The sequence below is a fragment of the Sitophilus oryzae genome, unplaced genomic scaffold, assembly GCF_002938485.1.
Source record: "Sitophilus oryzae breed Bouriz unplaced genomic scaffold, Soryzae_2.0 scaffold_358_pilon_pilon, whole genome shotgun sequence".
Lineage (NCBI taxonomy): Eukaryota > Metazoa > Arthropoda > Insecta > Coleoptera > Curculionidae > Sitophilus > Sitophilus oryzae.
Window position 1 is genome coordinate 1338181 of NW_022146927.1, and position 15138 is coordinate 1353318.

At 33.9% G+C, this 15138-nt stretch overlaps 1 protein-coding gene and 1 long non-coding RNA gene across 3 annotated transcripts in view; one reads left to right on the forward strand and one right to left on the reverse strand.

Annotated features, from left to right (window-relative positions):
• LOC115884872 (S phase cyclin A-associated protein in the endoplasmic reticulum) overlaps nt 1-8375 on the forward strand; it is a 67840-nt gene extending 59465 nt beyond the window's left edge. For both annotated transcript variants that reach the window (XM_030903579.1, XM_030903580.1), the window contains 4 exons: nt 2454-2826; nt 6251-6445; nt 7174-7344; nt 7897-8375. In XM_030903579.1, the coding sequence (XP_030759439.1) occupies nt 2454-2826; nt 6251-6445; nt 7174-7344; nt 7897-7992 (835 nt within the window). In that variant the 3' untranslated portion in view covers nt 7993-8375. The remainder of the gene's footprint in view (nt 1-2453; nt 2827-6250; nt 6446-7173; nt 7345-7896) is intronic.
• A 1851-nt stretch (nt 8376-10226) lies between these two features.
• Nucleotides 10227-15138, reverse strand: part of LOC115884921 — a 53684-nt gene continuing 48772 nt past the window's right edge. The window contains exons 2-3 of the long non-coding RNA XR_004050631.1: nt 11218-11386; nt 10227-10427 (exon numbers count right to left, since the gene is read on the reverse strand). This is a non-coding gene — a long non-coding RNA (uncharacterized LOC115884921). The remainder of the gene's footprint in view (nt 10428-11217; nt 11387-15138) is intronic.

The following is a 15138-nucleotide window of genomic DNA, read 5'->3' on the forward strand; positions in this document are numbered from 1 at the left end:
GCCTTGGTTAATTTTTAAGAGCCAAAATCAGGATTAATTTGCAATTCTTTCAATTATTATCATTACATTTTGATGTAATTTTTTAATGACAAGATGGTTTTAGTGACTGTTTTGAAATTCGCGGTTCGCTAAGATCAATCGAACAGAATCAAACAAAAAATCGACCTTAGTTCCATTTCACTACACGATGTCTCAAAATGTGAGTGTTTGCCAAAGTGAGGGCTGGCAAAGGGACAAGGGAGGATGAAAGGGAGCCTGTGAAGGGCGTAGGAGAGTGGTTACGGTGCCGGCACTCTCTCGGAAGTTCACGGAACGATAATAAAGCCCGTCCATTAGCGCGGTTGCCAGATTTTCGGAGGGTGGGGAAGGGATGCCGTGCGAGGTGTATTTGGGGGGTTATTTTAGTATTTTTTTCTCTCTGTAAAAACGGAGAAAAATAAAACTAGGTCTGCCTACGATGAGTGTCTTGCGTAGGTATGAGCGATATCGTGAATTTTAAGTCACGCTGTTAAAACTGATACTTAATATCAGTGATTTAAAAGCGTGATATGATCACAACTTCCAATCTGTCCCTAAAAATAAAAAAGTGTGTCAGTTAATAATGAAATTAATGAAAGTTCTGTACACGTCTAGAAAGAAATGTTTTATACAGGGTGGTCCGAACTGTATTCCGGAAACTTCGGCAGCATATTCTGCATATAAAAATAGGTAAAAAAGTTCGTATAAATGTATGTCCTAAAATGCTTCGTTTCGAAGATACAGGGTGTAGAAGTTTCATTTTTATTTCTATTTTTTTCTAAATAATTTCTGAAGTAACGTCAATATTTGGATAAAAATTGTAGTCTGGGAGTTTTTTGACATGAGAAATTTGATTTTGATGTCAATATGACTCTCATTTGTAGGTGGCGCCACGCGCCACCTACATGTGTCTTAACTGTTTTAAACAGTAATAACTTTTCGTTGTACCTGTATATAAGTAGTGAGTGAAAAAATATACACTTCCGTGACTTTTTACGTAAAAAATATCTCTTAGCAAAAGTCGCTACGAGTAGCGGCAGCACAGAGACGGATTGAGTGCCTTACTGTGTGCTGCTATTAATTGTAGTAATAATTCAAAGAATTGTTCTATGAATTCTATATGTTCTATTTTTTTTAGATTTCCATCGGACGTAAATCGGCAAGCTGATCAGCTGAGTAATTATCAATAAATATTTAATTATATTTGTTTATTTTAGAAGCTGAGATATTAATTATTATAATATTAATTAAAGGTTATTATTTTTTTAGCATGTGGGCAGATTTTAAAAATATTTTTTTTAGATATACAGGTTGTCTCAAATATGCACATGAAAATATTTTTTGGTCAGGGGATTTGCCATAAAATTTGCATTCCAATAATAATTTACGAGATAATTTATATAGATTGGTTTTTGAAACAATTTTAGAGTAAATATTTTGTACCTCTAAAGTCTCCGCAAATTATTCATATTTTTTAATTGAAAGAATTTTATAATAGCATAATCTCTTATAAATTTAGTGGACTGTATTTTTTATGTTTTTTTTATTTATTTTTTATTATAAGGGGTCGTAATATAACAATATTCAAAATATTATAGACAAAATATTGAGTTTATATTTGAGGGAAGAAAAGTCCCACACCTAGCTTTAAACCACCGTATATATACAGGGCCCCATTAGTGCGAGGAAGTCCAATATCGTCGTCGTTGTCGAAGATGTGAAAAAAGTTTTATTCATATGTTTCAAGGTTTATAAAAGAACGTATCCGAAAATATTTTGTTATATACAGGGTGTCACAAAAAAAGTTATGGTAAAGTTAGTTTTATTTTTTTATTATACATCATTCTATATACATTATTCTATATAGGGTATTTTTTATGGCGTCACCAAAATCGGAATATTTAAAATGGTGTATCTCAATTTTTTTAAATGCAACATTCTGTATATTTTTTCTACAAAAAATTAAATAAAATTAAACTTGTTTTAAATAAAAAAAAAAAGTTGTAGAAAATCTCTGAAATGGATAATAATATAAAAATATGTCATTATATATTTTTTCTGCATTTCTTCCCATCAGAAGATTTTCAGATACAGTAGAATTGTTACCTACACGAAATGTGAAAATATTCTATTTTCAAGCAAGATTTTATTCGATGATCAATTTTTTTTATTTTATTTTATTGTGAACTCATATTTTCCTAAATACATATCTGTGAAACTATGGCGAGTGCCACGACTATACTTTGCCGTTAATAGACCACGACTATACAGCTACGTCAGTGGTCACGGGAGGCGAGAACAAGGTCATATAAAGTGGCAGAAAAAGAACAAAGGATTTGACAAGGAGTAAAGCTACTAGTTTCCTTATACTATGACCATACTGTATTTAATATGAAATCTTATGGTAACCACTCATTCTTTCTTCTCTCTTCCAGCTTCTCCGTGTGCTCGGGCCTCGTCGACCACCTGGCTCGCTGCTGCCTTTCCATCCGCCAGCCCGTCCACGACCAGCCGCCCGCCTGCGCCTTCCTCCTGGCCGCCCTCCGGTTCCCCGCCGCCCTTGCCGCCCGCTGTCCGGAGGAGGGCACCGCGGGAGGTGACCCCACGCACCTCGTGGCCACCCTCCACGGTACCGAGCTCCTGGGTTGCGTGTCGATGCTGTACGGGTCGCTGTTGCCGCCCGAGGCCACGGCGGCGAGGGGGGAAGGACTGGCGCCGCCGCCCTTGCCGGGTGCGGGCGTCAGTTTGGCGTTGGAGACGTTCCGGTTGTTGAGGAGGGTGGCCGAGGTGGATTTGGGCAAGTTCCAGGTGAGTGTCGGTTAAGAAAATACGTATTTTGCGTGTTTTGGTATTCTTTCTATCGTTTTCCATCATTTTTATCCCGTTCTTATTTTTTCCGTCTTTTTTTTTTTTTCGTTATTTTTCTTCATATTTATTATTTTTTCTGCCTTTTCTCTTTTTTTTCTTTTTTTTTCCTTTATTCTTATCCTTTTTCTTTTTTTTTTCTTTCCTCATTTATATTTTTTTTTCTATTTTTCTTCCCTATTTTTCTATATTTTCCTTTCCTTGGTCCTGTCTCTGCTAATTTTTCTTTCCATTTCCTTTCTTTTTTTTCTTTCTCATTACCTTTTTGTTGTCTGTTTTATTTTTATTTTTCCTGATATTTTGCCCTCCATTTTTCCGATTTTTTTTCTTTTTCCTGCCCTTTTCCGTTTCTATTCCTGTCCTTTTTCTTTTATTTTTTTCTATAATTTTCTCCTTTCATATCCCTTCTATTTTCCTTTTTAATATAAAAATATTCTCTCGCTTTTTTTCCATTTCCTGGTCTTTTTCTTGTTTTTCTTCTTTCCTTTTTCCTGGCTTTTTTTCTCATGATTTTTTACTTTTTTTCGCCTTTTTCCTGTTGTCTTTCCTTTCTTTTTTTTCTGTCTTTCTTCCTTTCCTTTTTTCCTGACCGTTTTTCCTTTCATTTTCTTATTCCGGTACTTTTTCTTTTTTCTTTTCCTTTGCCTTGTGCTTTTTTCCTATACTTTTTTTATTGCCTTTTTACTATCCTTTGCCCTTAGCCTTTTCCCGTTGTCTTCTCTTTCATCATTCCTGTTCATTTTCGAGTTTTTTTCTGTTTTTTCCTTTGCATTTTCTATTCTTTTCTTTTTCTCTGTTCATTTCTCAGTCATTTTTCCTGTTCTTTTTTTTTCTTTCATTTTTCTTTTCCTGTAGTTCTGCCTTTTCCTATCCTTTTTCCTGTTTTTCTTCTTTCCTTTTTTATTAAAAAAAAATAATTTTTTAAACTATTATTTTTTTCTTTTAATAGTGCAATTTTATCATATTGTGCAGAAACGTTTTCGTTGATTCTCTGTCTATAGTATGTCCCCGGATTGTCTTTACAAGAGGAAAAAAACTTTTTTATTATTGACATTTTGAGAAAGATGCATTCTCCGTAAGAAAAATTTGCTTGTTCTAAAATGGTTAATCCCGTTTATACTTTTCCAAATTTCCATACCGTTTTCGAGAAAACCAAAAAAAATATGAAAATATTGTTGATTTTTTTTTTCATATTTTAAATGAAATCAATTCATTTCATTCTTTGATAGATGGTTATTAATAATTTTTATTAACGTCATATTCTTTGCTGTTATTAAACTATGAGATTTTGCGATAACTATCATCACCCTTTCCGTAGTATTGAACTAAATAAATTTTGTGCTTCTTTAACATTTTGAAACAACAAAAAATTTGACGTTAATTAAAATTCTATGAATAACAATCTATCAAAGAATGAAAAGGAAGTTAAATTAACAAAGAAACACGTTTTGATTTTTAAGAAATTCAACAATATTTTTATGTTTCTCTTTATTTTCTCTAAAACGGTATAGAAATTTGGAAAAGTGTAAACGGGATTAACCATTTTAGAACAAGCAAAATTTTTTATGGAGAATGCATTTTTTTGAAAATGTCAATAATAAAAAAGTCCTCTTGTAAAGACAATCCGAGGACATACTGTATGTCCTGCAAACCACTCCAAAACCGCCGAAATTAATGCTATTTAACCGAAACAAACACGAACGCACCCGCATCGGACAGATACAACAATAATAAGCCAATTTCGCGTTCAAACACACAAACAGACATCAGATCTCTCAATCCGTTCGGCACTACGGGACCTCTTATTCCCCAACGGGCGACCCCCCTCTTTCTGCATCCATCTATTCAATTACCACGCGCGCAGCCCTAAGAGTAAGTAGATACGGTGCCGCGATTAGCGACGCCACGCTTGCTTCGAAGGGTTCCCAGGGGCATCCTGGGGAGAGTAGGCCCCGCACCGCGAGCCGGGTCGTTACTTAAAGGCTGGCCGCATCCGATGAGGAGTCCCGTGGGACTCTAGGAAATAGGGGATTGTTTGTAAGAGGCGTGTGCGTAGCGGTGAAATCAATGAGACTCTTAAATAACGAGAAAAAAACGAACGATTTCCATTTTTCGTCATAATTCGAAAACTACTAAACAGTTGCTCAGTAGTTCAAATGTACCGAACGTTGCTTTTAGCAGTTCTAATGTATATAGTAGTTCTGGCGCATCCAATGTGTTGAGTAGTTCAAATGAACCGAACCGGGTTTTTGAGTAGTTCAAATGTGCCGTCATTAAAAACGCAGATTTTTATTTTACAGTTTGTCCAGGGTTGGGTAGGTAGAAAATTTTATATTTTCTACCGTATTTTCAACATGTAGAAAATTATTTTTTTACATTTTTTACATGTCCAGATGTAGAAAATTAGTTTTATATATTGTAATCCTCTTTTTGAGTTTATATTTATTTCAAATACTTCAATCACAACGATTAGTATAAGTACTAAGCTAACAACTCTGATTGTTATTTATTATTTAACAAATGGATACTATACTTATAGCATGTCAAAAAGCTTAACTATTAACTTTCATATTATTTTAAATTGATGTGTAGAACGGGAGGATGCGTGACAGTGACTGTTGTGTCATTATAATGCACAGGCGTATCGTATTTTCTGTCATCGTCTGGATATCGTCTGTCGAAATTTTCCTTGATTTGTTACGCACCATAGTCGAAATTTACAGATATCGTAAGATCAAAGTTTACAGAATAATTCTATGTAATTCTGTGAACTTTGGTAAGACTCAAATAGAACAACAAAAAAAATATCATCTTACATAATGAAAGTAAGAACTACAAACTACAATAATTGTTATTATACGTATTTAGTTTACGAAACCACAGGTTTTCTATAATAAAATTAAAAATGGCAACAAAGAAAACTTTCAAAGAAAAAAAATCAGACTTTTCTGTACGGTCTTCAGATTAAACAGAAAAAAAATATTCTAATAATCTTCAGATCGATTACTGTCTCTTATCTTCAGCAGTCTTAATCTTAACACATATTACAGTTTTAACGCTATAGAATTTAAAGAAAATAGAAAGGAAGAAATCTCTAAAGTAAAAAAACGGTTTTAAATATACAAAATTAATTTTGTATATCTCAGAATTTCTACATTTTCTACGCACTTTTCTACATGCACGTAGAAAATTAATTTTCCACGCGTCGTTACCCAACCCTCAGCTTGTCTAAAAATTTAGTAGTTTAATTATACCAAACCGATGTTCAGTAGTGCAAATGTACCTAACGTTGTTTTAATCATTGTACATTGCAATTTTTTGGGTAATTTTTTTGTCTTAATATAAATTGAACTTTTTTCTTTTTCAGGAAGTGTTGGGTGCTGAAGGTATCTCACTACAGTTTCGTCACATTAGCGGTCATCTGATATGGTGCTGTGCTAGTCCAACCGTGCCTAAAATCAACGGCAAAGAAGACACTGCCATGTTAGCTGCCCTTCAGGAGCTTCTCCATGAAGTTGTGTCCGTAACAGGGTTCTTTGCAGTGGGCAATGTTGAAAATCAGGTAAAGGATCTTAATAATTTTACAATGATTTTGTTTATAAAAAGTGTACAGTAACTAAAAATTTAAAAAGGGATAACCCACTTCTGATGTCATTTGTATCGTATGCAGGACAAATCTTAGTTCTAATCACAAAGGCGAAAGGGTATACTTAACATGTTTTTTTTATGTTCTGAAAATATTTCTAGTTCATAAAAGATCGATTTACAAACGAAACAATTTTATAAATAAAACAATGTTTTCTTGAAGTGATTTTGTTTTGAATTATTTTTTTAATGATATATTATAACAGATTTGTTTCGTAATAATGGTCAAGCCTTTCGGACAATTTTATGCGGTCACGAACAATCAGTTTCTCTTAATGTCTCTGCTTTATAAACACGTTTCTTTTCTGTCTGAAAAAAAAACAAAAATTCCACGATACCACAGGCATCTTTTTTTTTCAATAAAACGGCCGTTTTAGCCTGGGTCGATAACGATTCGGGAATGCCGCCGAAACCGGGGCCCCAACGACTAGCGCTGCGATAAGCCGCCGAGAGCCGGCGCCCCTGCTTATCGCCGCGCGGCATAACTCACGTCGCGACCCGAAGACGGGCCAGAGATACCGCCCCGAAACGGGTCCGCTAGGTAGATATACCAGAGCGTAAAATAAAACTTTTTCCCAAAGAAGATTTTATTTTGATACTTAAAAGGCTTCTATGACACTAAGTTCTTTAATTTCTCAATTCCAGATGCTGCTAGTTAGCGGCCAATCTCCCTCCGTCCTCCAGCAGCTGTGTTCGCTGCCCTTCCCCTACTTCTCCGTAGACCAACTGTCCAGCGTGCTCTACCCCACCCTGCTGGCCTGCTGCGCCGACAACGAACACACCACCGCCATCCTGAAGCAGGAACTGTCGTACGACGTAAGTAGTTCAAACGTACCGAACGTGATTTTTCAGTAGTTCAAGTGTACCGACCATTAAAAACGCGCGTTTTTTATTTTACAGCTTCTCGAAGAATTTATTTGTTAATGTATTAAACTGGTGTTTTGGTAGTTCAAACATACCGAGCGTTTTTTAACAATTAACTAATGTATCTGGTACTTATAAATATCTAATACTGTTTAGTAGTTCAATTGTACCCTCACTATAAACGCGATTTTTGTTTTTTAAGCTTCTCGAAGTATTCATTAATTGTACTGAACTGTAGTTCAAATATTTTTACCAGTTTGAATGTATCTAGTAGTTCTGACACATCAAATAGTGTTGAGTAGTTTAAATGTTCCTATTATGAGTAGTTCAAATATACCGCTGTTAAGAACGCGCTTTTTTCGGTTTTATATACATTACTAAATTTCTCGGGATGTTTAGTACTTCAATTATAGCAAACAGTTATTCAGTACTTTAAATATAGCAAATATTGTTTGGGTGGTTCAAATGTACTCTTACTAAATACGATTTTTTTTAATTTTACAGCTTCTCGAAGAATTTAGGAAATCAGAAAACGGTAAGAAACTTCGATTGATCCAATTGTTGGAGGTCCAAACAGCTAAGAAGTCCAAAACTACATAGTGCAATTCTGATTTTGTGAGATTTTGTAACAATAATACGGACACTTTGTTTATAGTAGAATGTTCACTATTATTATATTATGATAGAGAAAAACTACTAATATTGTAATAAACCAAAAAATTAAACCGACTAATTGAGACACTTTGTTTTTGAAACTGGACGTATGACATAACCTGTACGACACGGTTGCCAGATGTCGCTGTCGGTGAATAATGTGATCGGACTCGAGAAAATATAAATTATTTTTTATACACGAAACACGGATATAATATTAGCTGTAGTTATATATCTAGTATATTTATTATATTATTATAGGATAGTTAGATTTTTTGGCATTTGTAATTTAAGAATTTACACGGAATAAAGAATACTGTTTTTTGAAATGTGTTGTATTTTATTATCCACCTTGAAATTGTTTCTTGAACGTATATTCTTCTACGTACATAGTTCTAACGTATAAAACAGTGGTGAGTAGTTCTAATGGAACGAACTTTGTTTTTGAACAGTTCTAATATATCCAGTAATTCTAATGTACCAAATAGCGTTGGGTAGTTCAAATGTACCGAACATTGTTTGGGTAGTTCAAATGTGCCGTCTCTAAAAATACTATTCATTTGATTTTATAGCTTCTAGAAGAATTACAAAATGCGATATTCAAAAATATATTCAAAAATTAGACCGAAAAAAAAGGATAACTGCCTCTTTGTTTAGGTTAAGGTCGTTCTCCACCGGTACAACCATCGCGGTACCATCTTGCGCTGCCGGTGGAGATGTTATCTTCGAAGGGAATTAGTACGAAGAGCGTCGGATGGACGCCTTATCGGCGTGTCATCTTTGGCGCCTATCAGGTACTGCCATCGCCAAGAAGAACCTTAATCCTGCCCGGTCCCTATCTCTTTATGTCTCATTTGTGAAGATATGCGGAAAAAATACCTTTTATTCTACAGGGTGAAGTAAAAACTTATTCTGGAATAAGCAGTATTTTATATAAAAAAAAATAAAAAATAATTAAATATTAACCCCCTCGCTCTTATGTATTTCTGATACAAATCCCTAATTTTTTAATAAAAATTGCATTTTTATTATTTATTTATAATATTTTTAATTTTTGTCCAAAATCACCGATTTTTATCAGGAACGCATAAGATTGAAGAGATAGTATTTCCCAGCTATAGCTAATTTTATTATACCTAGTAAAAATATAAAATATATCACTGATATATGTGGTATTCAAATAAAACATAATTTACCACCTCGCTCTTATATGCTTCTGATCGAAAATCCAAGCGTCAGTTTTTAACAAAAGGTAGCCAAAATAAATTCCACTTGGTAAAAATCAGAGGACTTGACCAACGAGTTCGAATGAGTTAGATTTTTTCGAAAAACGGCCATAACTTCCAAACTATAAGAGATATCGAGGAACGGAAGTCGGCATTCGATTCGCCTTTCAACCCTCTATAAGGGTGCATAATTAGGGCGCGATCGGAGACAAAAAAAATTTTTCGGCAAAAATGAAGGAAGGTTAACCCCTTACCTCATTTTTCGCCAAAAAATTTTTTGGTCTCCGATCGCGCCCTTGTTTTGCGCCCTTATAGAGGGCTGAAATGCCTATCGAATGCCGAGTTCCGTTCCTCTCTAACCCTTATACTTTCCGAAATATTAAGGGTTGAATTTTGGAAACGAGGTCGAAGTGCTAGAGCCAACAAAAATACCGTTGATTAATGCTTTATTTACGTGTGGTACTAAATTTGCTCCTCGCTCTTCGCTTTTATGTGTTCCTGATAGAAATCGGCGATTTTTGACTCGGTTTAAAAATTTTCATGTAATCTTTGACAAAAATTGAATTTTCTCGGATATGTATCATAAGAGCGACTAGGTAAATATTGGTACTTAATTTACTTTTTACCTCTTCACATTTATGTGTTCCTGATAGAAATCAATAATTTTGGACAAGGAATAAAAATTTTCTTTCAAATTTTCTTAAAAGCTGAATTTTCTCGGATTTGTATCAGGAGTACATAAGAGCGAAGAGGTACATATTTGGTTATTGGGATCTCATATATACCTCCTTGCTCTTTATATCCTCCTGATAGAAATTTAATATGTTGAAGAGAATTAAATCATTTTATGCAAGTTTTGCTAAAGATCGAGGAATATTTTGGATTTCTACCAGGAACATATAGGAGCAAAGAGGTCATATACAGGGTAAATCAAAATCAATTTAAAAGGTCTGTAAGTTTTATTTATTTAAATGTAATTGTGTTTAATACAATATTATCTAAAAATACTAAATATTTTATAAGAAATTATATTAAAATAAACAAAAGCCAGCTGGTATTGAAGCCCTGGTAGTTATGGGTATCTTGCAGTGTCGTTGGAATGTAGAAAAGTTCAGTTGATCAGCTTACTGGGTGATGTGTTTCATAGATCCAAACCTGTAATAAAAAGAAATAACTAGTTTAAAATCAAGTATGAAAATATCACTGGTTTAAAAATATACGGAGACCAAACTTTCAGTGGTTCTTTTGAACACAAATATGTTAAACAATAAATAATGTTTATTTATTTTCATTATAAATATCAATAAATCAATAAAAAAAATTAATATAGTATATAATATCACTTCCATGGTATATTAAACAGATATGCCTATTCAATATGTAGATATCTCATAGATATCCAGTGGCGCAGTTAAAGGAGAACTAGAGAGTGCTTATCCCCATCAACCTCAAATTTAGCACTACATATGATTATCGCGGGTCGTTTAAAATCGATTTTAACCTCAAATCAATATTATCTTATAAGTGAGTTGAGGCCCCCTTTATATTGGTGTATAGTTACGCCACTGGATAAATCTATTACAGATATACACACCATTGTTGCCAGTTAAACAAATAGAAATTTAGCACAATTGACGGTACAGATGCAGATACCGTATGATCGAGAAAAAACGGCGTCAACGATGACTATGAAATCGCTGTCATTTTATATGTAAATTTATATGGGAAATGTCATTGATCGTCATTTCCCAGCCAACTGGACGCCGTTTTTTTTCGATCATACGGTATAATATGATCGAAAAAACGGCGAGCAGTTTCAAAATGCCGCGATCGATGACATACCTCGCTTAGCCATCTCTGACGCTGTTTTTTTATCGTATGGTATATACACATAATATGTATCAGTTATATTCTGATCACAAACGTCTAATGATTCATTTTTTACCTCAGATATGTTTCTGGCTTTCACACTTGCTCCTGAGATATTCTTGCCTTAGAACAACAGCACAATGGAATTTTCAGACGGTTACCCATCCAAACGTGTGCCTCGTCTGCGGTCGCTTAACTATCAAGTGGGACCTAGCTGGGCGTTGTCCTAGATATCATCATTGTAGCTGTAAAGATAAAGAAAATAATATTAGACCCACTGATTGGAAAAAATAATTAGATGAAAATAAAAAATCTGAATTCATATGATTTCTCTTCATAATTTTTCTTTAATACTTTTCAATTATTATTTATAATTTTTAGCACAAAATAACAAAAAAAAATCAAACCTATACATATAGTTTATGCCATGAATCATCGATATTATATAGTTCCTGAAACAGTACGACAAAAAGTGTTGAATAAATCCTAAAAAGGGGTGAAATTCAACCGGAAATTAGGGAAAATTTCAGGAAATTGCGGAGGAAATTAGAACTTAAAATTTAACCTTTAAAAATCCATTTTGATTTATAGTTTCCTTTTTATCTTTAGCAACAATCTGAGAACCAACCTTAATACCCTCAATAGGCTGCAAATTTTGTGGAATATCACCCAAAATACACACTTTTATGCAAATGCCTAATAATTTTAACGCTTAAATTTATTTAAAAAAAGAAAAATTTTTGAACCTAACCAACAATTCGTATTTATAACGGTTTACAGTAATTTTGTTAAATTATACGAATATTGTCGTTGGTTATTGGTTTGAAATAAGTATGATAATGTCCTCCAATGAAAACGCGAGTTGCTTAACTCTAATAATTCTAATTTTGAGCTAGCAAATAAGCTAAATGTTTTACCTAGATCGTTATTCAGAAGCTACAAATCTATCGATGAAAATATGCATGAAAATTTACTTTCTAGCACACAACCAGAGGATATCGGTACCCAGGTCAAGTTTATTATAATGCTTTTCTTAGTTTTAAATCAAATGTTTCTTGGTGCGATCCTTATCACTTTTTTTTCGTTAGCACAAGGGATGGTCAAGTTCATGTCGTGTCAAGGGCGTGGTGTGTCACGGCCTTGAATTTTTATTCCCATCACGCGTAAAGAAGTTTCACTTTAACAAACCCACAATGCACAAAAATAACGAGATGATAAATTTTATAATATTGATTTGTAGGAAGAAGGTATAGAGAGCTTGCTGATGATCACCCGTCCATCCACTCGCACCGTCTAACATCGCTTAAATTGTGTTTCGATGTAGGTTTTTGAAATTTGTTAAAAACTTATTCTCGTCGAATATATATTTTGTTTCACCCTGTATAGGATGGTACTGGGCAACGTACCGTCGGTCAGTAGTCGGCGCCGTTATCGATACGGTCGATCTGACAGCGACCAACAACAAAAGGGGTCGATATCGACAAGTTGACAGCCCGTCGATAAGGACCGGTGCCACCGCGACACAATGCCAATGATTGACATTTTTTCGATCCTACAAAATCCTAACTTCGCCCGGTATTGTTTTGAAATGATTGTCATTTTGCCCGTCGGCATTTTTTTATCGATAGTTTTTAAATGAATAATTACCGATTTTACTTTTTTAAACAATAAATACCGTATGATAAAAAAAACGAAATCAAAGACGGCTGGAGAATGACAGTCAATGGTGCAGTTAATCTGTAGGTGTCATTTTCCTAAAGTACAAACACTGGTCCTCTTTTTTCAGCTTTAAACTAAAATAAGAGGAACTACCGCTGCCTTTCCCGGGCTCTCCATCAACACTATTAATATTTCAGCTCAAACTAAGACTTATTCTGGTAGAATATAAAATTCTGCATACGACAAGTATAGTTTTGTTTCCTTTAGAATTTTATTAATATTTTTTTCAACGGTACAAACACCGGTCCTGTTTTTTCAGCTTTAAGACAAAATAAGCAAAACTACCGCTGTCTCTCCCGGGTTTTCCCTCAACAATATTAAAATTTTAGCTTAAACTAAGATATATTCTGATAGAATATAAAATTCTGCATGCGACAAGTATAGTTTTGTTTCCTTTACAATTTTATTAATATTTTTTTCAACGATACAAACACTGGTCCTGTTTTTTCAGCTTTAAGACAAAATAAGCGGAACTACCGCTGTTTCTCCCGGGCGTTCCCTCAACGCTATTAACATTTCAGCTCAAACTAAGACATATTCTGGTAGAATATAAAATTCTGCATACGATAAGTATAGTTTTGTTTCCTTTAGAATGTTATTAATATTTTTTTCAACGGTACAAACACTGGTCCTGTTTTTTCAGCTTTAAGACAAAATAAGCAAAACTACCGCTGTCTCTCCCGGGTTTTCCCTCAACACTATTAAAATTTTAGCTTAAACTAAGATATATTCTGATAGAATATAAAATTCTGCATACGACAAGTATAGTTTTGTTTCCTTTAGAATTTTTTTAATATTTTTTTCAACGGTACAAACACTGGTCCTGTTTTTTCAGCTTTAAGACAAAATAAGCCGAACTACCGCTGTCTCTCCCGGGCTCTCCCTCAACGCTATTAACATTTTAGCACAAACTAAGACATATTCTGGTAGAATATAAAATTCTGCATACGACAAGTATAGTTTTGTTTCCTTTAGAATTTTTTTAATATTTTTTTCAACGGTACAAACACTGGTCCTGTTTTTTCAGCTTTAAGACAAAATAAGCGGAACTACCGCTGTCTCTCCCGGGCTCTCCCTCAACACTATTAACATTTCAGCTCAAACTAAGACATATTCTGGTAGAATATAAAATTCTGCATACGACAAGTATAGTTTTGTTTCCTTTAGAATTTTATTAATATTTTTTTCAACGGTACAAACACTGATCCTGTTTTTTCAGCTTTAAGACAAAATAAGCGGAACTACCGCTGTCTCTCCCGGGCTCTCCCTCAACACTATTAACATTTCAGCTCAAACTAAGACATATTCTGGTAGAATATAAAATTCTGCATACGACAAATATAGTTGTGTTTCCTTTAGAATTTTTTTAATATTTTTTTCAACGGTACAAACACTGATCCTGTTTTTTCAGCTTTAAGACAAAATAAGCGGAACTACCGCTGTCTCTCCCGGGCTCTCCCTCAACACTATTAACATTTCAGCTCAAACTAAGACATATTCTGGTAGAATATAAAATTCTGCATACGACAAGTATAGTTTTGTTTCATTTAGAATTTTTTTAATATTTTTTTCAACGGTACAAACACTGGTCCTGTTTTTTCAGCTTTAAGACAAAATAAGCCGAACTACTGCTGTCTCTCCCGGGTTCTCCACTAAAACTATTAACATTACCGATCAAAGTAAGACATATCCCAAAAGAATATAAAATTTTACATGCGACAAGCATAGTTTCAATTAATTCAGACCCTTACTAACTATCCATATAGCTATTTTTGTTTTAATAAGCTTCATCTTTATTTAGAGCAAACATTTTGAAAAAACACTCTACTGTACCCTAAATTCGTTTTTTTTTTACTTTTATTTTGCTTTTACTGAATTCTCTCGAAATTTTGAGTCTTAAAACGGTTCAAGAATCAAAAAAAGCGCCAAAGACGAACCTAAATCTGTTTAAGTTGAAAAATAGTGCGAGAATCTCAAACTAAAGTGCAGTTATAAATCAAGCGGAAATAGACAAAGCTGTGAAACAAGAGACATAGCGTCGCTTTGGGCGTCGGGACGCACTTGCGACGCTAAATCGCGAAATATAGAAATTTAAAATAAAGAAACTGCAGTAAAACGTGCGGAAAAATATTTTATAAAATCTATATTGTGGTATAACATACTCGACAAAGTTGCACAGGTAAGTTTTTGACGTATAACAAACAGTTTAAATAAAATAAAGGACTGGATATTAAAATTATTATTATTATATTTGATTTCAGTCCGAAAAATAAGATTT